The sequence below is a fragment of the Asparagus officinalis genome, chromosome 7 (assembly GCF_001876935.1).
Source record: "Asparagus officinalis chromosome 7, Aspof.V1, whole genome shotgun sequence".
Lineage (NCBI taxonomy): Eukaryota > Viridiplantae > Streptophyta > Magnoliopsida > Asparagales > Asparagaceae > Asparagus > Asparagus officinalis.
In genome coordinates, this window is record NC_033800.1 from 70,814,900 (window position 1) to 70,841,751 (window position 26,852).

A 26,852-nucleotide genomic window follows, 5' to 3' on the forward strand; every position below is an offset into this window, starting at 1 on the left:
CCAAAGTTGTGGTGAAGCAACAAGCTGTGCTCTGAATCATCAATCTCAAGGATCCTCTACCTCGATCTGAGGAATTCGCTTCACTAGGGTTTGTTCCGTGTTCCGATCTGGTGAGCGATGGGACTGCGAGCTTGAGATTGAAGTAGAGAGAGAGAGAGAGAGAGAGAGAGAGAGAGGAGGAGAGATGTTTGTGAGTAGGCCCCGCCGATGACGGAGGCGGCGGAGACTCCGGCGAGGGTGAGGATGAAGGACGTCCAGGGGATGCCGGGGACCGCCGGAGGTCTCGTTCTCAGGCTCTTCCAGTTCTTTTTCGCGGTCGCCGCGCTTTGCGTTATGGCTACCACCAGCGATTTCACCTCCGTCACCGCATTCTGGTACGTTCTTTTAATTTTTTGGTTTTTTTAAGTAACTCAGGTAATTTTCGCATGTTAGAGTTAGCTTATTTAGTTAAAACCTGTGGGGTTACCCAAAAGTTTCACCCTCTTTTTAACTTTTATAGCTTTAGGTTCTATTTTGTGACGTCCCAAAAGTACAAAAGAGTTGTGCCCTAATTTTGTTCAAGAATATCAAAAATGGAAAGTAGAATGAGAAACAATTTTCTTACGTAATTTGGGTTTTTATTTGAGTTTAAGGAAATTTTATTGATATAAGGGATTTGCACCTTGCTTCATTTGTATGAATACGGAATTCATTTTTAGCTTTAGTTTATTTTTTTTGAAGTAATTCAAAGTAATTTTGGATTCTTATAATTGGTTCTGGTTAGTTTAAGTTGTTTTTTAAATTAAAATGGGGAAATGAAAAGTGAGAAGGTGTAAGCAAGAGCAACATATAGCTTCCTTGTTCTCATATGTATGCTTTTATCATTAATCTAGCTCTGTGATATCTCCTCTTAACCGTTGTTAGATTATAAAAATATAACCAACCATCGCCTCAACTTCGGAGTTTTGGTGCAGCAGCGGGGACTTTAAGATGGTATGAGACCAACCCAAGTTTGAATCCTACTCTCCATGAATTTCTAAAGTGAATTGAAACAGATACCTCTCCTTGAGTCTAGCTTTCGAGACACGAAAGCGCTCTCAACCTGCCAAGGCATGTTAGAATATTAAGAGTGTAACCCCAAAACCTCACCACACTTTACGAGTTTTGGTGCGATGACATTGACTTTAAAAACAATGAATTTACCTCCAGTGACTTGGAGTTTCATATTGAACTTCGAAGGAAACCAATTATGTGTGGTATAATATTCAACAAATAGGTTACTTGTTATTGGTAAAAGGTAAAGGTATCAGTATGCAATAACATGGTTCTAGATTTTGTTATTATGTCTAGAAATGTGCAATATTGGAGCTTGCTATCAATTAGTTAGAGGGGATTCATGAAGGTGTGTAAATAAGGTGATTATAGACTTAGGAACCTACTTCTAAAACTTCTAGCAGAGGATAAATTGGTCGCTGGGACTGAGAATTGTTTGATGACAGAAGAGGGTTCAGATTTATGAATTAGGGATGAGTTAACATTATCGGTTTGGTGCATTTTAGAATTGTACTATAGACAAACTTCTAGTTCCAATCATTTAGGTCTGAAATACTATCGGAGAAACCATCTTTTATTGTTGATAATTGATATGCACAAGAATGGCTTCTCAAAAGCAAAAAACACACCGTTTTGTAAGTTGTTTGATTCTTGCTTGAAATTAGATCAAGGCTAACTTTGGATTCTCAGTATGCTGACTGGTGATCCTTTGTACTTGAAGATTCCTCCGTTGGATAATACCATGGTAACCTATGTAGGGTCCTGATTTTGCTTATGTATACCAAGTGTAGGATCGTGACCCTTAAGAATAGAGTGCGCTCTTATAAAAATCTGCAGAAGCTTTACACTTAAACACTAGAGGGTGAGTTTGCAAAGTAGATTATAAATTGCAAAGAAAGAATGGTAATATCAGAAAATGAACATCACAAACACAAGCATGTATACTGATTCCACCTCCCCGGTGTACATCCAGTCCCCAAGCAAATTCCGCTTGAGAGTTTTCACTATGATTTTGAAACCTTATAAAATCAAAAGCAAACCTGACCAATTTGTAAGACCATGCAAATTACAAACCCAATTGACAAGATCATGCCAATCGTCACACCGATCTCTAGACCAAGAGATCAACCCCTCTCATAAACCGAGAGAACCTTTCTTTGAAGCAATGTACAATTCTAATCCTATAAGCCTTGATATAGATGTGAATGTATAACAGTGACTTATCAATCTTTTTAACTCTCTGAATATTACCTAAACAAGCTCTAAGAATGATAGAAATAAAGGCAATATCAGAAACTCTCTTTTATAGAAAAACAGATTGAAAAACTAAAAGTTTAGAGAGTTAATTTGCACAATATGTGAATCTTATAAGTGCAAAACTTGGTGGTTGTTTTCTGATGTTTAAACCTATTTATAGCCTCTGAAATGACATAATTTTAAACCCAATTAACGTCCACAAAACGGGTATAAACAGTCACTTATTTAAAACCTGAAATCTGAAAAAACTATATCTGTAATCGACTACAAGTCATAGTAGTCGACTACACTGAGTCTAAACAGACTCTGTGAAGTCAGAAAATTGCTTAGTAGTCGACTACAAGGCATAGTAGTCGACTACACTGTAAACTCAGATTTTGGAATTTTTCTTTTCAGTATTTTGATTGTAACTTTTTCAGCCGATATCGAAATGAGGTGATTTAAGATTTGTTGGAAAGCTCTTGAAGAGACCTACAACTTTGATCTTTTGAGTTTTTCCAGATTCTAAATGGTATGGGGTATAAATAAAATATTTTAAGACTCACTTAATATCTATAAACTCTAATGGCTAACATAGGGAATTTTTATTGTTAACCAACACAATAAGCATGTGTTAGTGTGTTCTAACACTATGTGTGTGCATGTGCGTGAGTGATCAAGGCTTGTACAAATATCTAAGCAAAGAAAATATAAAATTATATTTTGACAATAAAGTATATCTTCTTTTTTGATTCATTTTGTCTTGAACTCATCTATGTCTTGAGTATCTCTTTGAATATAATTATTGATATAGCTCTAATACTGCATAACAAATGTTAGCACATAATACACACAATATATAATATTTGTTATCATCAAAATAAACTAATCTTGGAGTCAAGATTCCTAACATTCTCCCTCTTTTTGATGATGACAAATATATGTTATTAAGATATAAAAATTTTAAGATTCCTAACATTCTCCCTCTTTTTGATGATGACAAATATATGTTATTAAGATATAAAAATTTTAATCTCCCTGCATGAAATCATTAAATGTTATTAAGATATAAAAATTTTAATCTCCCTGCATGAAATCATTAAATAAATTCTTTTACTCCCCCTGCATCAAAGCATTAGTAAAAAATTTAAAATTTTCTATATAACTCCTCCTTTGTCATTAGCAAAAAGAAATAAACATAATTCTAATTAAAATTTTCTTTTCTTTGGTACCTTAATACAAATATTAAGCACTTTGGTACCCTTTTATATTATATTATTAGGATTAGTCCTTAGGAATCCAAATCCACTTGGAATTTGGTTTTCATTTATTAACATAAGTATAATTCTTTGAATTGCAAACTTCATATATATAAGATGAAATATAATCATTCCTATCATGAATATTCAAATTCTTAGGAATCCATATATACTTATTTTGTTTAGCATGAATATTCTTATTATTATTCTTCAAAACATAATCATTCTTTGTAAAATACTTAGGAACAAATCCAATGCCAAAATGATTGTTTGAAGATTTTTGAAATGAGAGCAAATTATTCAAATTCTCTTTACTTTTATTGAATTTACTAACATTCAAACATATATCATCATATTTTAATTTAATAGAAGAAATATCTTTATCTAAAACATTAATGCGAATTTTTAAATCATTGCATTCTGATTTTATATAAACATTCTCATTAGTCAAAATATGATTTTCTTTAAGCAATGATTTATTTTTCTCTTTCAATTCAATTACTTGAGAATAAGAAATAGTAGAAGAATTAAAATTAGAAATTTCTTCAAGTAATCTTTTATTTTCACCTTTAAGAAAATTATGTAAAGCCTTTAATCTCAAAAATGTTTCATATAATTTATTGAAAGCATCTAAAAGCTCTTCATTGTCACTTACTTTATCTTGTGTCATAAAACACATATGAGCGCTTTCCTTTTCTTCGATTTCTTCATCCGAAGACGAATCATCACTATCATCCCATGTAGCCGCCAAAGCTTTCCTTTTCTTGTTGAATTTTGTAGACTTTGACATTGATTTTAGAAAGTGACAATCATTCTTCATATGTCTTGGCTTATTGCAACCATAACAAATGAAATTATTATTAGTATCTTTAACATTACTTGTACCTTCATAAGTTATCTCGAGTGTGTGCCAAATATCATATGCGGATGTGGCCGTTGACACCCTATTGAACTCATTCTTGTTAAGAGCACAAAATAAGACATTCATTGTTTTAGAATCCAAGTTTGCATTGTTCCTTTGAGATGTAGTCCATTCCGTGAAAGGAGTGGTTGGCTTCTCATATTTTATTTCCACAATGCTCCAAAGTTCATAGCCAATTGATTGAAGGTAAATCTTCATTCGGCACTTCCAATAGTTATAGTTCAATCCATCGAACATTGGTGGAAGATTTGTAGAATGACATTCTTTGAATTATGATGTATTTGTTGATGCCATCTTTCACCTTGCTCTGATACCAAATGTAAGGTCCTGATTTTGCTTATGTATACCAAGTGTAGGATCGTGACCCTTAAGAATAGAGTACGTTCTTATAAAAATCTGCAGAAGCTTTACACTTAAACACTAGAGGGTGAGTTTGTAAAGTAGATTATAAATTACAAAGAAAGAATGGCAATATCAGAAAATGAACATCACAAACACAAGCATGTATACTGGTTTCACCTCCCCGGTGTACATCCAGTCCCCAAGCAAATCCCGCTTAAGAGTTTCCACTATGATTTTGAAACCTTACAAAATCAAAAGCAAACCTGACCAATTTGCAAGACCATGCAAATTGTAAACCCAATTGACAAGATCATGCCAATCGTCACACCGATCTCTAGACTAAGAGATCAACCCCTCTTATAAACCGAGAGAACCTTTCTTTGAAGCAATGTACAATTCTAATCCTATAAGCCTTGATATAGATGTGAATGTATAACATTGGCTTATCAATTTTTTTAACTCTCTGAATATTACCTAAACAAGCTCTAAGAATGATAGAAATAAAGGCAATATCAGAAACTCTCTTTTATAGAAAAACAGATTGAAAAACTAAAAGTTTAGAGAGTTAATTTGCACTATGTGAATCTTATAAGTGCAAAACTTGGTGGTTGTTTTCTGATGTTTAAACATATTTATAGCCTCTGAAATGACATAATTTTAAACCCAATTAACGTCCACAAAACGGGTATAAACAGTCACTTATTTAAAACCTAAAATCTGAAAAAACTGCATCTGTAGTCGATTACAAGTCATAGTAGTCGACTACACTGAGTCTAAACAGACTCTGTGAAGTCAGAAAATTGCTTAGTAGTCGACTACAAGGCATAGTAGTCGACTACACTGTAAACTCAGATTTTGGAATTTTTCTTTTTAGTATTTTGACTGTAACTTTCTCATCCGATATCGGAATGAGGTGATTTAAGATTTGTTGGAAAGCTCTTGAAGAGACCTACAACTTTGATCTTTTGAGTTTTTCCAGATTCTAAATGGTATGGGGTATAAATAAAATGTTTTAAGACTCACTCAATATCTATAAACTCTAATGGCTAACATAGGGAATTTCTATTGTTAACCAACACACTAAGCATGTGTTAGTGTGTTCTAACACTATGTGTGTGCATGTGTGTGAGTGATCAAGGCTTGTACAAATATCTAAGCAAAGAAAATATAAAATTACATTTTGACAATAAAGTATATCTTCTTCTTTGTTTCATTTTGCCTTGAACTCATCTATGTCTTGAGTATCTCTTTGAATATAATTATTGATATAGCTCTAATACTGCAAAATAAATGTTAGCACATAATACACAATATATAATATTTGTTATCATCAAAATAAACTAATCTTGGGGTCAAGATTCCTAACAACCTAGGTTTTGATTTTTCCATGGGAGATCAAAATTGCGAGATTATTAAGTTAAAATATCTTCATATTAATTGCTAATTTATGGGGAGAGCAGCATGTTAGTGGCTTGTGGGTAATGGGCTGAAGGATGACAATGTATGATATTAGTTTGACCTGCCTTATTCAGAAGGTAGAGTTTCCTTCCATTGTAATGCAATCTTTGAGTGTTGGTTATCTCACTGACTTGCTAGTAGCTATCTCCAACCTATCTATCTATCTCTTTTGTGAGGCTATGTTTACACATAATCTTCAGCAATTGCCCATTTATTTGTGAGTCATAGGCTTTCACATAACAAAATTTATTATCCATGGGAATCCTTAGCTGTGTTCTTGCCAGCGTTCTAACCATCTATACGTAAATCTGGCATTAGTCTCAATCGGCACCACAGACACTGGTCTTGGCTAGTCAACATTCTACAAGAACTTCTTCGTCCATGATAACCAGACAAAGATTGCTCGTCGCCATCGACTTCACATCAGATTTCGTTAATCTTGGGCCTTGGGGTACAATTTTGATTGTTGTTGGCAGATACTTGGGTTCTTTAGAGGTAATGGACTTTGGATATGTGGTTGGAACCTCTTCCATTGAAAAATCTTAAGCTAGTAGGTCCTGGTCTCTTTTAGTTTGCTTCTGCCACATTTTCACTTTAGTCTTATTATGAATACTTCATAATGGCCAATCATGTCAAACAAGCAACTCCACAGTTTAAATCAGATGATGATAGGCGTGATTAAGCAAAACCCAGAAGCATTAAGGTTGCTTGGCTTTTATTAGATTTTAAGGCTTTTTATTTTTCTTCTATCGTGGAGATATGGAAATTATCTGAACATCAATGGTTTAACATATTTTTAACTACTATTTTGGGTGTATATGGAATTTATTCCAAAAAGTTGATATGCTTGAGTGTCTATATTTGTGATTCTCAAAGGTCTAATCAGTTTATAGTAGTTTGATCTTGATATGAAGGTTTGTGTCATCTGATAAATTGAGATTCCCTCTCTTATTCAGAATGCTTCCCTTCACTTTCCAGTCTTCCTCCTCTCTAGGCCTTTCTCGAAGGAGAGAGGTCATATAGTTGTTATTTGGAAGATGGATTCATGCGTTCATAGGAAAAGGTTATTGACCATGTCAGGCAAACCTTTAGCTGTACATTATTTGTATATGTGAACTTTTGCTGAAAACCTCATAATTGATATATTTTGTTATTTCTAATATTCCAATAATTGCAAAAATCAAGGAGTTACAATTCTTTCTTCCTGTTCTTCTACTTCCTATACCCAAAGATGCAGACCTTAAATCTTATGTGCAGCTACATTTTTCACTTATTGCTGTCCGATTGTGCTCCTCAATCCAAATCTGAGTGTTATATCATGGAACTGTCATATGTGATTACAAGTTAAACAAAACATTACTTTGTAGCCCTAAATAAGGCAAGTTTCCCTAGAGAAGTTGCTACGCTAGAAATATGAAAAATTCCAACTTTGTGACACCACTATGTCAAATTGTGCCTACTCCAGAACCTTTAGTGTTCTCCTTCTAACTCATGCACTACTATGTTGCAAGGACACTACGATTTCTTTTGCGAACCTTGGTAAGTACCCACTTACTGTCTTCCTCCTATATTTATGTGTCAATGTGTGTACATGGAGAAAAGGCCCAATTATAGGGAAATGCTGCAGTATTTGGGAGGTAGCAAGACTGAGATTGGAGTTACCGCCAAATGGTAGATGATACTTTTTTCTTTTCCAATTCATGGTCACTGGACTGGAGTTGGGTTGACATTTAAATGTAAACAATTAGGAAACGACAGAAAATTAAAGTTGTATATTTATATCCATGGCATCAGGCTGTTACTTGGTTCTATCAAGTTGGCTGACCTTCGCAGCTAGCATGGTGGCTGCCAATTGCGACCTCTTAACATTATTTATGTAGGAAATTCCTGGAGGAAAAGGGTACTGAACTTCGATGTTCTGAGTGACATTTAAGCCAGACTTATAGACCATATGCAGCTAGCTGATTATCTCTTGAGCTTCTTGTTTTAGTTGTAATTTTCCAGCTTCCTGTTTCAACAGTCTTTAGATGATAGATGTGCATTGTGACATCATTATTCTATTACCAGATAGAGAAATCCTCGCATCTAAATGATTCCCTTGTAAAGAATCCATGTACTTTGGTTACACAGATAACTTCTTCCTTTTTATATTTTACGGTGTTTACAGATTGCTATTTCTTTTTCCCTTTCCTTTTCCTATGTTACATATTTTTTCTTTCAGAAAATAGAATGTGCTTTTTTGCAGAGAGAATGATGGATATCTGGGCTAACCCTTGGGTATTTCTTTTAGCTATCTTGTAGCAGCAGTCACCTTGCAAAGCTTGTGGAGCCTTTGTCTAGCCTTTGTGGATGTATATGCGCTTCTAGTTAAACGTTGTCTGCGTAATCGCCAAGTTACTTGTTTGTTTGCCATTGGAGATGGGGTGAGTATAGTAATCCTTTCAAGTAGCTTTACCTATGTTTTTGGGTAAATTTCATAAAAGCCGCCAAGTTTGGCCCATTTTGAGAAAAGCTCCCAAAAGTTTGGAAATGTCATTAACCTCCGCAGATTTTGCATTTTTCTGAATCTATTTCAAATAACCCTCAACTTTTTTGGGGTTATTTGAAATTTTTGGGGGGAGGGGGTTAAGTGACATTTCCAAACTTTTCAGGGGGTTATCTCAAAATGTGCCAAAATTCTTGGGCGCTTTTTATGAAATTTAACCTTTCTTTTATTGCAAACTAAGATTATTTTTGTTTTGTGCTGCAGATCACAGCAACTCTCACATTTGCAGCAGCCTGTTCATCTGCAGGCATTACAGTTCTGATCGGTAATGATCTCAACATCTGTTCAGAAAACCACTGCGCAAGTTTTGAGACGGCAACAGCCATGGCCTTCATCAGTTGGTTCACTGTATCGCCATCGTTTCTCTTGAATTTCTGGTCGTTAGCTTCCAGGTGAAAGCAAGTCAGTCTGTCGACTATTTTGTGTCATAGCGTTCATTTATAGTCCGATCTTCATTGTTAATGGTATCTGTGTGAAAACTGGGCTATGGAAATTATATCCCAACTTTACCATCAAAACTGTATTTTTGAACTGATACTTGTGTTTAATGGCATATGGCATGTTGCCCTTTTTGTTTTATGCTTTTCGTCAACTGATTTCTACAACGGGTGCTGATTGAAAGAGCTTATTTCCCCTGTAAAATGAATGGCTGGTAGATTCTTCCCAAAGTGTGTAGCTCACCAACTGTGTTGTCATGAACTATGATTCCGAGCTTGCATTTTCATGCATACAGAAAGAGCAGGAATCGCTGCCGTTCTGGTTCTTTTGTAGCTGGGTGCATGGGTTTGAGGATCAGTAGAAGCTAAATATAGCTTTTCTCGTTCTACTTTTGTTGAAGCATTTAAATCTCAAAGCTAGAGAAACTAAAACAAAACAAAAAATTATATTGGCGTCATGTAAACAGTAAATAGATGGTTTCCCCCCTCCGGTGTTACGTATAATTTCCCCCCCCAGAGGACAAATATTCTTCCAATCGTTCTATAATAAGAGACAAAACTGCTAGGCTGCCTCTCAAAACATGATTTCATCAAAAAAATTTGGTAAGATCAGTACTATGAAAGAAAGAATGAGGGTTTTCTTCAGAGCTACTACTGAACTTGAGTATCATCCTTCCATAATTCCAATGACGCTGATATGTCATCCGCTTGCAGGAAGACATCAAAGCAAGATTGCTACCGGCAGGCACAGTTCGGAGTTCGCACAATAAAGTCGTCGTCAAATTTAGGTTGCCGTTCGGCTACAATTGCAATGTCGTTGTCTGTCATCAACCTTTTGTGTCAAAGTTTCTACTTTCTTCCGCAGGTCAACATTTTCCTGAAACAATGAACTAAGATCTCTTTAGGATAGAAATCCAAACTAGGGCAAGGCAAAGCGTACGATTGTTACCTTTCGCAGCACGGCTAACCTATCCTCGGCACCTTCCAAAGCTCCCTTGACCTGTGAGCAAGTTGCTTTTTAGTTCCATTGCAATATGATGACAAGGGTTTTGATGAACAAAAGGCGATAAAAATAAGATGCTACATGATACAATTGCAGTCTTGCAGAGAAGGAAAGAAAAGAAACAATTGCAAAAACTATCTAAACTCACCCGTAGCCTACTTTCTTGGTTTTGCAAGATTTCTATTATAAGAGTAACATAGCATCCTATCACATGTCTAGAATTCCTAGGCACTATTAAAAATATTATACGTGCAAGTTATGCACAACATAAAAATTGTTAATAAGGGGTTATCTAGTAGTATGAAATAATTAAGCGTATGTTGCGTATCAATATCATACCTTATTATTGTTAGAACACGACTCGAAATGATTTATAGCCAATGAAAATCATGAATCCCAAACTATGCGTACTTAATTTTCATTAGATCGAAATGAACAAAAATTGACAAAAATCATGAAGTAGCTCATGAAAATCATGAATTTATATTTACTTACCATTTGGTCAATATTGACAAAAATCATAGGTTATAGCCCATAAAAACCGGAATTTTTTGATATAAACATAGTTAATTTCCATTCGTCGAAATGAACAAAAGTGGATAAAATCGTGGTTTAGCCCATGAAACTCATAAATTGTGAACTATGCGTACTTAATTGCCGTTTAGTTGAAATTGACGAAAATTAACAAAAATCGTGGGTTATAACTCATAAAAATCGTAAATCTCTATGTACACATACTTAAATTTCATTCGGTCGAAACGAGCAAAAATTGCAAAAAAGGTGGATTATATAGCTTATGAAATCCATGAATTTTGATTGTCATTTGCTTGAAATGAACGCAGATTCACAAAATCATGAATTATAGTACATGAAAATTATAAATTTTGATGAATACATACTTATTTCCAATCAGCTATTGTAAAAATTATGGATTATAACCCATAAAAATCATGAATTTTGAATTATGTGTACTTAATTGCCATTTGTATGAAATGAATGAAACTTAAAAAAAATCGTAGGTTACAACATATGAAAATCGTCAATATTTATGTACACATACTTTATTTTCACTAGGTCAAAACTTGCAAAAACCATAGGTTAGATCTCATGAAAATCATGAACTTTGAACTGCACATACCTAATTGCCATTTGGTTGAAATGAACGAAAATTCAAAAAGATTGTGGACTATAACCCATGCAAATTGCAAATTTAGATATATACATATTAATTTCCAATTGATCGAAAATTGCAAAAAGTCGTGAGTCATAGCCTTCCATGAATTTTGAGTTATGCGTTAATTGCCTTTTTTGTGCGAGGAGCCTTGGCTTAATACAAGCCTAAGTAAACCCTAGGGCCTAGGGTGCCCTAGCACAAGTGTTGCAATGCCTAATAATTAAAGATTAGGTATAGACATGTCAAAGACTCGGATCGACCCTTAGCCTTTTGAGCCAATACCACAAAGCAAACCAGTAGGACAGTTGTGATGTGTTACTTAATTGTCATATGGTTGATATGAATGAAAATTGATAAAATCATGTGTTATCGCATATCTTTATGTACACATACTTAGGGCCTGTTTGGATTTCATTTGGGGTAGAGGAAGTTAAGGAAAATAGGAGAGAAGAAAAGGAAAGTTAATTGAGTTCCCTTCCCTTAATTTCCACCCTATTTTGGAGGGGAACAAATTTTGTATTGTTAGGGCGAACTTAGGGGAACGAAGGGAAACACCTCGCTCTTTAAAAGCTATCCAAATGGTGTGAATTGTCACTCCTACCTTCCCTTCTCCCTTATTCCTCTCAATCCTAACAGAGCCTTAATTTCCATGTGATCAAAACGAAAGAAATTGAAAATATGGATTACAGCTCATGTAAATCATGAATTTCGAATTACGCGTACATAATTGTCATTTGGTTGAAATGAAACAAAATTGACAAACATCAAGGCTATAGTACATGAAGATCGCGACTTTTACGTAAAAATACTTAATTTTGATTTGGTTGTAACAAAAAAAAATTGCAAAAAAATCATGGGCTATAACTGGAAAATCATGAGTTTGAACTACGCATACTTAATTGCTATTTGGTCAAAACAAATAAAAATTGACAAAAAATATAAATCGTAACCCATGAAAATCACAAAATTTTACGTATACATACTTAATTTTCATTCAAGCGAAACGAACAAAAACTAAGAAAATAATGGATTATAGCCCATGAAAATCATGAATTTTCAACTATGTGTACTTAACGGACATTTAGTCGAAATGAACAAAAATTGACAAAACTCGTGGTTTATAGACCATGAAACTCATGAATTTTGAACTATGCGTACTTGATTGTCGGTTGAAATGAACCAAAATTGACAAGAATGAGTTATAACCCATGAAAATCGTAAGTTTAATTACACATACTTAATTTTCATTTGGTTGAAACGAACAAAAGCTGCAAAAATGATAGGCTAATTTGTAACTATGCATTCTTTTTTTTAAGAAAATTGTAACTAACACATTCTTAATTGCCATTTGGTCAAAATGAATAAAAAATAACAAAAATTATGGGTTATATATAACCTATAAAAATCACAAACTTTTATGTAAACATGCTTAATTTCCCATTCGGTCGAAACGAACAAACATTAGAAAACTTATAGATTATAGCTTATGAAAATCATAAATTTTATCATTTGGTTGAAAGGAGCAAATTTTAATGTTCAAAAACACGATTTCATGTTCATGCGGCCCAAAAGTGCTCAATAATTAATTAGATTTTGCGTTAATTAATTGAATTAAGTGGAATTATGCATTATGAAAATTTTAATATAATATGTTTATTATTTATCATATTTCACATATATAGTATTCATGAAAATAGAAAATATACTAAGAAAAGACCAACAAATATGCAATTTAACAATCAATAACTAGTTAACCACTTAAAAAAGCTCAATCCATATATAAAAATTGACTATATAATAAACTCATATATCAAACGTAACTTGATGCTAAAAAAGTCACTAAATTAAACACTTAAACTAAAACTAAACGTCCATAAGCCAAAAAAAAAATCGACTTAGAGTTCGGGTAGTGATGTAACTCAAGATTCATGGTTATTATAAATCATGACACTGAGATAGCAATAACAAAATTAACTTAGGGTTTTGAGTTTCTCCTACAATCATGACTTTAGGAAGATAGAAGCAATGACAATAATGAAAAGAAACAAGTTTCAGTGAGAATTTTAGGGAAGTAACAGGGATTAGGGTTTCAATGAGAATAAGAAAGAGAAAAGATGGGGAGCGGCGAGTTTTAGTGAGCGAGACAAGACAGAGAAAGAGAAGAGTGTTAGTTTTTTTTTTATCTTTTTTTTTGAAGTTTTCGATTTGGTTTTGGGTAAAATTTGTAGACCCGTATCTGAATTGAAAAGCACCCACATAAATACACAATTCAAGCATGCCGGTTTAAGCGAATGCCTGCATAATGGATCGTATTTTGCCAATCCCACATGATTGAACCCCTTTTTCGCTTAATTGACCGATTGATTAGCGCCATAAACCTTTTTTTTTTAATATTAAGATAAAAATTGATAAAAATCGTGAGTTATAACCCATGAAAATCATGAATTTTGAGCTACACATATTTAATTAGCATTTGGATAAAATGAATGAAAATTGACAAAATTCATGGGGGGCCCACGAATATCATAAATTTTGGTAAACACAAGTAAATTTCCATTTGGTTAAAACTAAAATAATTGACAAAAAACGTGGATTATAATAGCCCATGAAAATCAAAAAAATTTATGTTCACATACTTAATTACCATTTGAATGAAAAGAACAAAAATTTGAGAAATCATTGGTTATAGTTGTTGGTACGTGTATCATGATCAACTCGGTTTGATAATTAACAAACATGTATAAATATATATATATATATATAATATATTATATATATATGATTATATTATATATATACTATATATATATATAATAGTATTATATCATATATATATATTATATATATGTTTTAATATATAGAGAGAGAGAGAGGAGACATGGTCATGCTTGATACAGACAAAAAATTATGCTTGTGTAGTGATGATGGCATAACCGCCTTCATCATTCAAATGGTTGCATATCCTCCATGCACTCCTCAACCATGGTGAATGTGTCCCTCATTTGAATGAGTGAGAGAATTGTGGGCCCCGCCTACAGCCAAAATTTGTGCTTGTACAAGCGATACCCATATTTCTCATAGTATATTAATATAATACTATAATTATATTAGTAATAATATATATAGATATATATATATACAGAGAGAGAGGAGATTAGAGAGAAATGAGTATGCTTGGTAACAACATAAATTTTTATGCTTGATAGTAAGGTAACATATTCACCTTCTCACTATTGAAAAAATTAGGGGGCTTAATTCACATGAGTTGGGAAGTGTTAGGGAATTGGAATGAGTGGACTGGAGATAGACACCTACTACCAAGCATAAAATTTATGCTTGGACCAAACATATCATTTTTCTCATACTTATATAATAGTAGTATTATACTATATAATACATAATATAATATATATATAATGGTATATGATAACATTCGATATAATTATCAAATGAAAATATATATATATATATATATTTATTTATTATATAACGTGTTTTAATAAATGTGCAGGTGAACGATTTTGTAATTTTAGATTTGAAGCACATAAGATTGTCTGTTATTCAATAACAAATCTATATAATCAGTTTGAGCCAAATCAGAGTTGTAGAGCTCAAGATATGATCAATTTAGTGAACCAGTGCAGAACCGTAAATACCCCGAAATCTGTCAAAATAGAGAACCCGTTTGCAATTTTTGTTCATGTACGATACGACGATATAGTCTTTTAAAGAATGGTTTGATCTATAAAAGGGCTACAAAATCATTCTATTGCGTTTAATTGATGTTGAGTTTGGTAGAACACTTTTATTATGATCATTCTGATTAGTTTTGTTTGACAGCATACTCAAACCTAAGTAAATTGAGGAAGAGATTTGACAACGTACTTAAGTCGGAGTGAATTGAGGAAGATGGTTACTAGCAGAACTAGGTTACACCATTATAATAGGTTGCTGGCAGACACGGCTAGATTAGGGTGTGATCTTCTAATTGTCTACTAGATTGGGTTTGTTTTCCAAGAACCTTATCATATAGTATGGAAGCCCCTCCTAACAAGGAGGAAGAGTCTACATAGGATTTTGATCCGAACCACTATAAAAATTCTCGTGCTTTTCTATGGTTATTTTTTCTTGCTTGCAAAGTGTTTGCTTACATTACGTTGCTAAGTTTGTGATATTTCAATATAATTTTTAAAACACCCGAAAAAGCTTGCAACCCTATTCAACCCCCCTTTTAGGCTTGCATCTAGATCCTAATAATAGCCTATGAAAATCATCTATTTTGAAGCACACGTACTAAATTGCCATTCAGTCGAAATGAAAGAAAGGTGATAAAAATTGCGGGTAGCCAAGGAAAATCACAAATTTTAATATACATATACTTAATTTTTATTCGGTTAAAATGAATAACAATAGCAATAATCGTGAGTTATAGCCTAGGTTACTTGGACACTTCATTTAGATTCTCATAACTATGTCCATGTACGTGTTCGACACTCTTGGACACTGCTTGAATCAATATACATAACTCAAACATGTACTCAACTATATTACACACTTTAGTTCAAAGAGCTCATGCCTATACTTCTTGATATGTATATTGTACACTTCATCTCAAATTTATAGAACTCATTGGACTTGGGACAACTTCGTTTTAGCATGTACGTAGTTCATAAGTATGATTTAAAAAGTTTGCTCGGATATCTAGTTAAAAAACAAGTGGTATATGGATTTTGGTATAAGGATTATAGTTCTCATAACATGTGCTTGAAAAACAAGATCGACCTTATATGGATTATTGATTCTAATATGTATGTATATAACTGTGTCCCGATATCCTAACTTTCACGATTTTTTCACGTGCTGTATCTGCACCCATGTCCGTGTCAGCACCCGTAACTGTGCAACATAAGATTATATCTCATAAAAAATCAAGAATTTTGAATTACGCCTACTTAATTGTAATTTGATCAAAAACAAAAACAAAAACCTCGGGTTATAACCCATAAAAATCATAAATTATGTATGCTCTATAGTTTCATTCAATCGAAACGAGCAAAAATTAAGAAAAAAACATGGGTTATAGCCTATGAAAATCATGAATTTCGGATTATACGTAATTAGTTATCATTTGGTCAAAATGAATGCAAATTCACAAAAATCGTTGACTATAACCTATGAAAATCATAAATTTTGGTGCACACATAATTCCCAGTCAGTCAAAAATTATAAAAATTGTGGGTTATAACTCATAAAAATAATTAATACGCGTACATAATTGTCATTTCGTCAAAAATTAATGACAATTAATAAAAATCATTATTAAGGCTCATGAAAACCGTAAATATTTATGTAAACATATTTTATATCAGTTGCGTCAAAACTTGCAAAAATCATGGGTTATAGCCCACGAAAATCATGAATATTAAACTACGCATACTTAATAAACATTTGGTTGAAATGAATGGAAAATGAGAAAAATCTTGTAAAAATTACAAATTTTTATGTACACGTACCTAATTTCCAATCAGTCGAAATTGCAAAAACCATGAGTTATAACCCATGAAAATCATGAATTTTATACTACACATACTTAATTGACATTTGGTCAAAATAGACCAAAATTGACAAACATCATGGTTATAGCTCATGAAAACAATAAATTTTTATGTACACATACTTAATTTTTACTTGGTCATAATGAACAAAATTACAAAAATCATGGGTTGTACCATGAAAATCATAAATTTTGAACTACGCGTACTTAGTTGTCATTTAGTCGAAATGAACAAAATTAGCAAGAATCATGGGTTATAACCCATGAAAACTGCAAATTTTGATGTACATATACTTAATTTTTATTTGGTTGATGCAAACAAAATTGAAAAAAACAGTAAGTTATAGCCTATGAAAATCATGAAATTTGAACTAACCATATATAATTACTATTTTGTCGAAATGAACAAAAATTATGATTAATAGCAAATGAAAATCATGAATTTTGAACTAGGCACACTTAATTTCTATTTGGTCAAATTGAATGAAAATTGAGAATAGTCTTGCTGTACAACCTATAAAAGTCTAACTTTTTTATTTGGTCAAAAAGAACAAAAGTTGCAAAAATCGTTGGTAGCTAATGAAAGTCATGAATTTGTAACAACGCATACTTAATTGTCATTTGAAAGTGAATAAATTTTGACAAAATTTATGGGTATAACCAATGAAAGCCACAATTTTTATATAAACAAATTTAATTTCCATTTGGTCAAAGTGAACAAAAAATGGAAATTGTGGGTTATAACCCGTGAAAATCATGAATTTTGAATTACCTGTATTTAATTGCCATTTGCTTGAAATGAATAACAATTGACAAAAATCGCATGTTATAGCCCATGAAAATCAAGAATTTTGTGCTACGTGTACTACATTGCTACTTGGATGAAATGAATGAAAGTTGACAAAAATCATAGGTTGTCCATGAAATCACAAATTTTGATGTACGCATAAGTAAATTTCCATTCATATGAAACTAACAAAAATAAAAATAAATCATGGATTATAGCCATGAAAATTAAAATGTTTGATGTGCACATACTTAATTACCATTTGGATGAAAAGAATAAAATTTTAAATAATTGTGGGTTATATAGCCCACGAAAATCATTAACTTTAAAGCAAGAATATCTAATTATCATTTGGTCGAAACAAAAGAAAGTTGACAAAATACGGGTTATCGCCCATGAAAATCGAAAATCTTGATGTACACATGCTTAATTTCCACTCGGTCAAGACATACAAAAATTGTAAAAATCGTGAGTTATAGCCAATAAAAATCATGAATGTTGAACTATACATACTTAATTGTCATTTGATCAAAATAAACGAAAATAGACAAAAATTATATGTACCCATGAAAATCGTAAATCTTTACATAGACATACTTAATTTTCATTAGATCAAAACGAGCAAAAATTACAAAAAACATAGGTCATAGCCTATAAAAATCATGAATTTGAAAATGATTCATAATGTATGGTCCAGTATGTCCAAAATGCTATAATAGCAAAATATTCACTAGAAATGCTTTAATAGCAAAAGATCCACAATGCATGTAGGACTCCTAGATATGTGCTTATATTTTTGAGTGAATGGGAAGATTTGTCTTCTTGTATTGCATGAAGCATATGTAGTTTGTATGAATTCTTTAACATTCTAATATTTCTTATCTCTTCTATGATTCTATCCTATCGCCTTCATTCTTGTGATGAATAATCATCCATCTTGAAATATCTTTAACCAAAAAAACCATATTATCTCGTGCACACTAAGATTTCTTGTAAAATAAATAGGAGAATGTACTTACTATCTTCAACATGTGTGTAGCTTGATATACACTCTTATACCATCGCACCAATCGATGATAAATCATTTGATTGCATCAATAATTTCAGTTAGAGCTAGCAAACACTAATGCTAATTAATTGGGCGATAAAAGTTAGAGAAACACCATATATGTATTCTAGAAATACAACTTGGAGATTCACTCTTCATGAGTTGAATTGTCATACAGTACGAACCTAGTGGGTCCATGAAGGAGAACCTTTGTTACAATACACATAGTGATGCAAGTAATAATAATGGACCAACTCACTAATGATATCCTGTTTCGTTTCATTAAGTATTTGATGCAGATCGTGACGGGGACTCCAATCTGAAAGTTGAAGGATCTTAAATGTGCTGTCTTTGACGCTAATCCAGGTCCGATAGGAAAATACGAGGTTCTTGATATTATAAACTTTGGCGGGTACTCGAATGTGATGGAGATCTAAAAGGAGTGGGTAGATTTTTAAATCTTTAATAAATTTCCAGAGCCGTGTTATAACGTCTTGTGACGAGAGATCATGACTCATTGAGGGTCAATCAGAGCAGATTCGATGACGACGATACTCGATCAGATCATGAGAGCTCATCGAAGCAAGTCAAAACTCTTGCATGGTTGGATCTAGTCGATGAAAAGGTGTGAGCTATGATGCTTGGGTACAGATTTTTGGCACCATACCAGTATCCGACCTGTTTCGGGTATGGATACGCGCCCGATATGCATGGGACACGACGGTTTCTCTTTTAGTCGCAACTTATCGAAGAAAGGCTAAAAAATTAGGGTTTTATTCTTATCAGGTTTTAAAAACCTACTCATTTTGACCCCGTTAACCTATACTCGCATACTAAATATCTCTAATTTCCCCCCAAATAACCGCTCTCTCTCTCTCTCTCTCTCTCTCTCTCTCTCTCCCTCTCTTCTCTCTCTATATATATATATATATATAGTATATATATATATATATATATATATATATATATATATATATAATATATATATTATATCAGAACACAGACCTCCTTCTCTGCCCTTCGCTCTCTCCAAGCCTCTGATCTCTGCAAACTTGCGTTCAAACTTTGGTACTCAATGCTAGATAGAGAGAGTGTTAAAAAAGACTACAAAATACGTGCTAATTAGTTAATTATGAAGATTTAGGGTTTTTTTAGGGTTTTCAAACTTGACATTTAATTGAGTTTTTAAGTTTTATTTTCGTTCTCCACGGTTGCTTTTTGTATTTAGGTTTTATTATTATGAAGATTTTAGAGAATGTTTTCGCTCGATTTCTTGTTTCAAAGGCGTACCATTGGTTTTTAAGCCTTACTCTCATTGTGAAGATTTATGTTAATGAGTTTTTATCAATTTTAGTTAATTTGCCTGTTTTTGTTCTCCTTGGTTTTAAGATCAATTTCAGTTAAATTCCCTATTTTTGTTCTCCGTGATTTTTGATCAATTTCGATTTAGTTATTTTACTTAAATATGTAGATAAGAAGTTCGGTTATTTAACTTAAATTAGTAGATAAGAAGTTTACAGATTATGATTGCATCAATTTCAATTAAGCTCAGCTAAGTTTCAATTAAGAAGTTTTTGTTCTCCATTGATTATATTTCTTGTAAAATATTTGATTACATTCTAAAGATTAAGATGGCATCAAGCACATTATAACTACAACAGATTTGCATCTTTGTTATTTACTGTAAAACAGATTTGCATCATTATAACTTCAACAGATTGTATGTTTCCTATAAAACAGATTGTAGTGGTACATATGTTTACAGTTCATATATGATTTGGTGGTAAATGGTAGCTCCTCTATGGCTTATCTTAGAATTATATGGTTATGCAAGACAATGGAGTCGGATTCTAGTGTCGTGGATTTAGAAAGTGAACAAGAAGATGATCATGCTCCTATTTGGATATGTGTTACAAAGCTTAATAAACCACTGGGAAGTTGAGCAAACTCAATAGCAATGCAACTATTACCGTGAAATTTTTAAGAGTTCTTATTGGAAAGTGAGGTCAACTCTTAAATACAGAAGGGCTTGGGATCAAAGTTTGCAAAAGTGTAAGACGTGAAAATATTATTGAGATAAAGAGAGTAGTTAATCAAGCGGAGCTTCGATTGAAGTCAAAGAAGGAAAAAGAGTGCCTCATTACCTACATCAACAACCTCAACACCGAAGTTGCAAGGGGAAAAAAAAGAAGGTCGAGTCGGTGGACGAAATATAGAACAAATTCTTAATGGTAGAACTCGAGACCATCTAAATAGTCTAATTGCATGTATGTTTTAAAGGGGGTTCTATTGTTTAATTTAGCGAAGAATCCATATTTCCTTCAATCTTACAAGTATACGACAAATAACGCAATTGGAGGTTATGCTTCATCGGGGTATAATCTTTTAAAAATAAGTCTTTTGCAAAAAGATAGAGCACACATTGAAAACTTTTTAGAACCTATAAAAAACACATGAAAAGAGAAGGGTGTCTATTGCAAGTCCGACTCACAAAGAATACATCATTAACATGATGGCAGTGACCGAAGGTAGGCTGATGTTCTTGAATACCATCATGCAGATGGTCATACTAAAAATATGAAATATATTACGGAGAATCTTTTGGAAGTTATTGAAGACGTGAGTCCTCAAAATGTCGTGCAAGTTATAGTAGATAATGCACCGTTGCAACTCTGTGGGGGGTACTGTGGAGAGAAAATATCTGCATATTTTTTAGATTCCATGTGTAGTTCACACATTAAATCTTACACTAAAATATATTTGTGCAGCAAAAAACACCGAAACAAATGAGCCTGTGTATGAAGAATGTAGTTGGATTGCTGACATTACCGGAGATGTGAATGATTAGAAACTTCATAACGAATCACTCTATGAGATTAGTGATGATGTTTAATAATCTTGTGGGATTGACAATGCTTGCTATCTCGGAAGCTCGTTTTGCTTCGGTAATTATAGCGGCGGTTCAAGGAGATAAAACATGTTCTTCTTGACTTGGTGATTAGTGAGAGTTTGAGCTTGTACCAGGATGATGTTAGAAAACTATATCTTGTCAAGCGATGGATTTTGGATGTTATATGATGGGACAAGATAGAATATATCATTTCCTTCACAGAGCCTATTTATAATATAATTTAGTTCGCCAACACTGACAAGCCTAACCTTCATATAATTTATGACATGCGAGATTCTATGATTGAAAACATGAAGAACTCAATTTATAGAAAAAAAGGCAAGAGTGAAGAATCTTTAGTTTATAATGTGATGCATACTACTTTAGTAGATGATAGAACAAGAGCAACACACCAGTTCATTGTTTGGCTCATTCCCTCAACCCGAAGTTAGTTGTTTACTTTTTTACTATACTTTTAGTGTTCATTCTTTGGTTCATTCACTAATTTTTTTTAAATCTTCTAGGTATTATTGTGCACAATGGCTCACCGGCGCACCAAATCGAATTGCACCACATAAGGATCTTGAAATTTGCAATGAAAGATTGAAGTGTTTGAAGAGGTACTTTCCTAATTGCAAAGAATGACGAATGATGAATATTGAACTTGCAAAATTTTCCGGTGCATCGGATGCATTTTTGAACCATGAATCTTTGTATGATAGAGGGCAAATGGATGCCAAATTGTGGTGAGTTATCTAACTTTTACGCACATGTTACCAGAATTGACATTCAAGTTGCTTGAGCATCTATGTTCCTCGTCTTATTATTAGAGGAATTAGAGTACCTATAAGTTCATTCACTCATAAAGAGGAATAAGATGAGACCAAAACGAGCGGAAAATTTGGATACAAATCTTCGTCTTCTCTCAAGGAAATCCTCGAATACTCTCAAGGAGAGACAAGAATGTGAGATCTAGGACATGAATTTGAATCTTTTGATGGTACCAGCATATTAGAGATTGCTAATCTTTCTCTTGATGAGCCGGAACTTAAAGCGGTTGTGTTTGAAGAGTGTGGAAATGATGATGGCCAAGAAACTGGTTCTAAGCATGTAAGTTCAAATTAAGATAGAATGTGCTTGTTATATTTTGGCTATACTTGAAGCATTTTGGCTATACTTGTAGTATTTTAGGGGTATACTTGTATTTTGGTGGTACACTTGTAGCATTTTGGTGGAATACTTGTAGCATTTTAGGAATGCTTGTAGTATTTTGGATATAGTTCTAACTTTTGAGAGCATAATTGTAACTTTTGTATGCTTAAGGTGACTAGTAACTGAAAATCAAATTTGATCTCATATATATGATATTTACATGTACGTTGATTACAAGATTCAAGAGAGTTATGTACAATTTGATCCATTTTCTCTTTGTTGTCTTCACTCTCTTCCTAGTTTTCACATTGTCTACAATTCTTCTAAAGCTCATTACGATCCATGTTATTGATTCATTACCTGCAATGTGCACTTCAAATTAGCTCCCTATTTATAATCTACATGCTACTATAAATTATATATTTTATTGTATTTACAATTTTGTCATATCGCATACCCCTACCTTGCAAATTAGGGTGTGAGGGATCAAAAGGTTGAGGTGCAGGTGATGAACATGATCATTACCAAGCTCTACTTTACCCAACTTACCACACTATAGGATGAACCTCACAGAGCATACTGAACTTAAACACTTGGTAGATGAGTTATTGTGGAAGGGCTTTATTAGAGAGTTTGTCATTGTGGCGTTCCTATGTTACTCACTCTCAAGAAAGAGGGCAGCTAGAGGATGTGCGTGTATACTAGAGCCGTCAACAAGATCACAGTCAAGTATCAGTTTCCCATTCCTAGACTTGATGATCTTTTAGATACAATGGGCGGATCTTGTATCTTCTTGAAGGTAAATCTATGTAGTGGTTACCATCAGATCCTCATATGCGAAGACGATGAATGTAAGTCTGTCTTTACTATTAATGACAGATTATATGAGTGACCACTGACCAGTCATACCCCCTGGACTATCAAATGCTCCTAGCACTTTTATGAGGGTTATGTCTCAGATTTTGTGTCCTTTTTTAGGCCAGTTTATTGGCTACTTTGACGATATTCTGATATTTAATCAAACCCAGGAAGAGCATCATCTTCACTTGACACGGGTTTTAGAGACTTCAAAAGGAGAAATTTTATGTTAATTTAAAGGAGTGTGTTTTTATGTCATTTGTGTAATTAGGGTTCATCATTGTTGATGGTGTAGCAGCATAATACCCCGACAAGGTCAAGGCCACTAGAGAATGGCTTACTATTATTGCTATTCATGAGGCTAGGACTTTCCATAGGTTGGCCACTATTTATAGGAGGTTTATTAAGGATTCATTACCATTATGACTCTCATCACGAGTTGTCTTAAGAAAGGGGAGTTTGAGTTGACTAAATCTGTTGTTAGAATTTTTGGGGAGATCAAGGAAAAACTGACTACTACCCCGGTCATTAGCCTTCCTGACTTCTCGAAGGCATTTAAGGTGCCATAATGGTATAGAATAAAACTCACTAACGCTTTCTTGAGGCATTTGAGGTAGCCATAATGTGATGCTTCGATTAGGTATTTGAGGCATGTTGAGTCAAGATGGTCATCCTATCGCTTTCTTTAGCGAGAAGTTGAATAAAACTCTATAATGTTATTCTAATTAAGACTGAGAATTTAATGCCATGGTGCTGAGTCTGCCATATTAGCGTAATTATTTACTACCTGCAGAGTTTATCATATACTACGACCATCAGGTCACACAGTACTTTAAAAGTCTCATAAGAGATTAGGGCACCAACATGTCAACTGGGTTGAGTTTATACAGGAGCACATTTTGCTCTCAAACATTGTGCAGGTGTTGAGAATAAACTCACTAACGCTTTGAGTAGGAAGGTGGTCATTTTACAGTCCTTGAGTGCACAAGTGGTAGGATTTGATCGAGTCATTCACGACTACCCAACTTGTCAGGATTTTGGTGAGATTTTATGCCTCTTTGACATAAGATCCTCCTATTAGTGTAGTAGGTTTCACCATTATCGATGATTTTCTCTTTAGGAGTAACCACTTGTACATTCCCAACACCTCCCTTAATGATCATCTAATTTGGGAAATACATGTGTGAGAAGCTGGACACTTTGACCGGGATAAGACAAGGATATTGGTTGAGGATAGATTTTACTGACCAAGTGTCAAGCGAGATGTAGTGAGAGTTGCGTCATCGTCGAGTATGTAAGGTTGCTAACTGTAGGAAATAAAATACAGGTTTATGCACCTTTACCTATACCTTTTGCTCTATGGCAGGATGTTAGCATGGATGTTGTCATAAGTCTCCCTCGCGCGTTTAGCAAACACGATTCAATATTGGTTGTAGTGGATAGCTTTTCAAAGATGACACATTTCATTCACTACAACAAAACTGCATATGCTTCCCACATTGCACACCTCTTTTTTAAAGAGGTAGTTTGATTGCACGGTCTTCCTAAGACTATTATTTCAGATAGAGATGTAAGGTTCACGAGCCACCTTTGGAAGATACTTTGGAAGAAACTCAATACTTTATTACAGTTTTCGACGGTTTACCATCCCCAGACTAATAAGGGTGTCTAGTTGGTCATCATGTGTCTAGGTGGGATTTGGTGTTACCTACGATAGAGTTTGCATATAGTAGTTTAGTCAATAGGTCTATAGGGTTGAGTTCATTTAAGATTGTTACATGTTGTCGACCTAAGAAACCTATAAACTTACTACCAGTGCCATCAGGAGCTAGACCCAGTGCCTCAGCTGAGTCCTTTGCACAACATTTGCATGATTTGTATAATGAGATTCATAGGCTGGTAGCAATAAACAATGATAATTATAAGTTTGTTGCAGTTTCTCATAAACGATTATAGAAAGTTTCAATCGAAGGTATGGTTATGCTTAGGGTTCGACATGAGAGGTTCCCTAAGGGAGCTATACGAAAATTTCATGCCTGACGTACAGGTTCATTCCGTGTTCTGAGTAGGTCAAATTTTTAAAAACACTTTTTTTAATTAAATAGTAAAATCGATCGTTTGACAAAAAAAAATAGCAAAATCGACCCTTTTCAGATGAAAAGGATCAATTTTGCTGTAAGAATTTTTTCAGGTTGGACGGGACTAGTAGTCCCGTCCATTTCGTGTAAATAAAACCCCAACCTCTTCACCCGACTTCTCTCTCCCCCTCCCCCATCCGCCTCGCCCGCGACGTCACCCGCCTCGCCCTCTCCTTCTTCATCTTTTCAAGCACCCCTCTCCGATCATCCAGCAACGACTTCAGTGTAAACGTCCCCAGCCCGTCAATATCTCCAGCATCCTCCAGCGCCACCTACTCCAAACCATAAGTAGGCCAAACTCCAGACCAAAACCCCCCAAATTTAGCAAAAACTAGGGTTAAAAGTTGCACATTTACTGGTCGGAAACCATATTTCTGAGCGAGGAGCTCAGGCCTGTAGGCAAAGGCGTTGACCGTGAGCGCCATGGCCCTCGCCTCGGCCTACAAATCCTCGGCCCGATCTCTCAAAAAGATTTTGATCGCCACCAGGGGCTCCGCCTGCGGGACTCCATTAGCTCCGCCACCGTCGCCGGCGGGGGGACTGGGCTGGGCCTCGACGATGGTGGCTTGAGCGAGCCTGGGCCTGGGTTTGGCCCTGAAGAGAGAGTTGGACCGTGGAGTTGAGGATGAAGAGGGAAGAGAGAGGGCGGCGACGACGACCATTTCTTGATTTGTGGACGAATGATAGAGGAAAAGTCGGATGAAGAGGTGGGGGTTTTATTTACACGAAATGGACGGGACTACTAGTCATGTCCAATCTGAAAAAAAATCCAGCAGCAAAATCAACCATTTTCATCTGAAAATGGTTGATTTTGCTATTTTTTTTCAAACGATTGATTTTGCTATTTAATTCCGAAAAAGGGGTGTTTTTAAAATTTGTCCTTTTGAGTAAGATTGGTTCGAATGCATATGATTTGGACATTCCACAAGATTTTACCATCAAGCTAGTTTTCAAAGTCGAGGATTTGACTCCTTATCATGCACCCGTGGACTGTCCGACAACAATCCCAAAGTTTAC

At 34.1% G+C, this 26,852-nt stretch overlaps 2 protein-coding genes across 3 annotated transcripts in view; one reads left to right on the top strand and one right to left on the bottom strand.

Moving 5' to 3' along the window:
- LOC109849990 (CASP-like protein 5A1) lies at nt 201–9,373 on the top strand. The gene is made up of 3 exons (XM_020419886.1): nt 201–374; nt 8,540–8,672; nt 8,999–9,373. The coding sequence occupies exons 1-3, from the start codon at nt 208–210 to the stop codon at nt 9,188–9,190; spliced, it is 492 nt and encodes a 163-aa protein (XP_020275475.1). The 5' UTR covers nt 201–207; the 3' UTR covers nt 9,191–9,373.
- Nucleotides 9,694–26,852, bottom strand: part of LOC109849087 — a 19,633-nt gene continuing 2,474 nt past the window's right edge. Inside the window, exons 3-4 of one of the 2 annotated variants that reach the window (XM_020418878.1) lie at nt 10,181–10,231; nt 9,694–10,121 (exon numbers count right to left, since the gene is read on the bottom strand). In XM_020418878.1, the coding sequence (XP_020274467.1) occupies nt 10,098–10,121; nt 10,181–10,231 (75 nt within the window). In that variant the 3' untranslated portion in view covers nt 9,694–10,097. The remainder of the gene's footprint in view (nt 10,122–10,180; nt 10,232–26,852) is intronic. The other variant, XM_020418877.1, reaches the window with a different exon arrangement.

Excerpts from the sequence above, each read along its gene's own strand:
- LOC109849990 (XM_020419886.1), top strand. The coding sequence starts at position 208 with ATGACGGAGGCGGCGGAGACTCCGGCGAGGGTGAGGATGAAGGACGTC. Across the intron at positions 375-8,539 it reads ACCTCCGTCACCGCATTCTG|CTATCTTGTAGCAGCAGTCA; the intron begins GTACGTTCTTTT and ends TATTTCTTTTAG. Across the intron at positions 8,673-8,998 it reads TGTTTGCCATTGGAGATGGG|ATCACAGCAACTCTCACATT; the intron begins GTGAGTATAGTA and ends TTTGTGCTGCAG.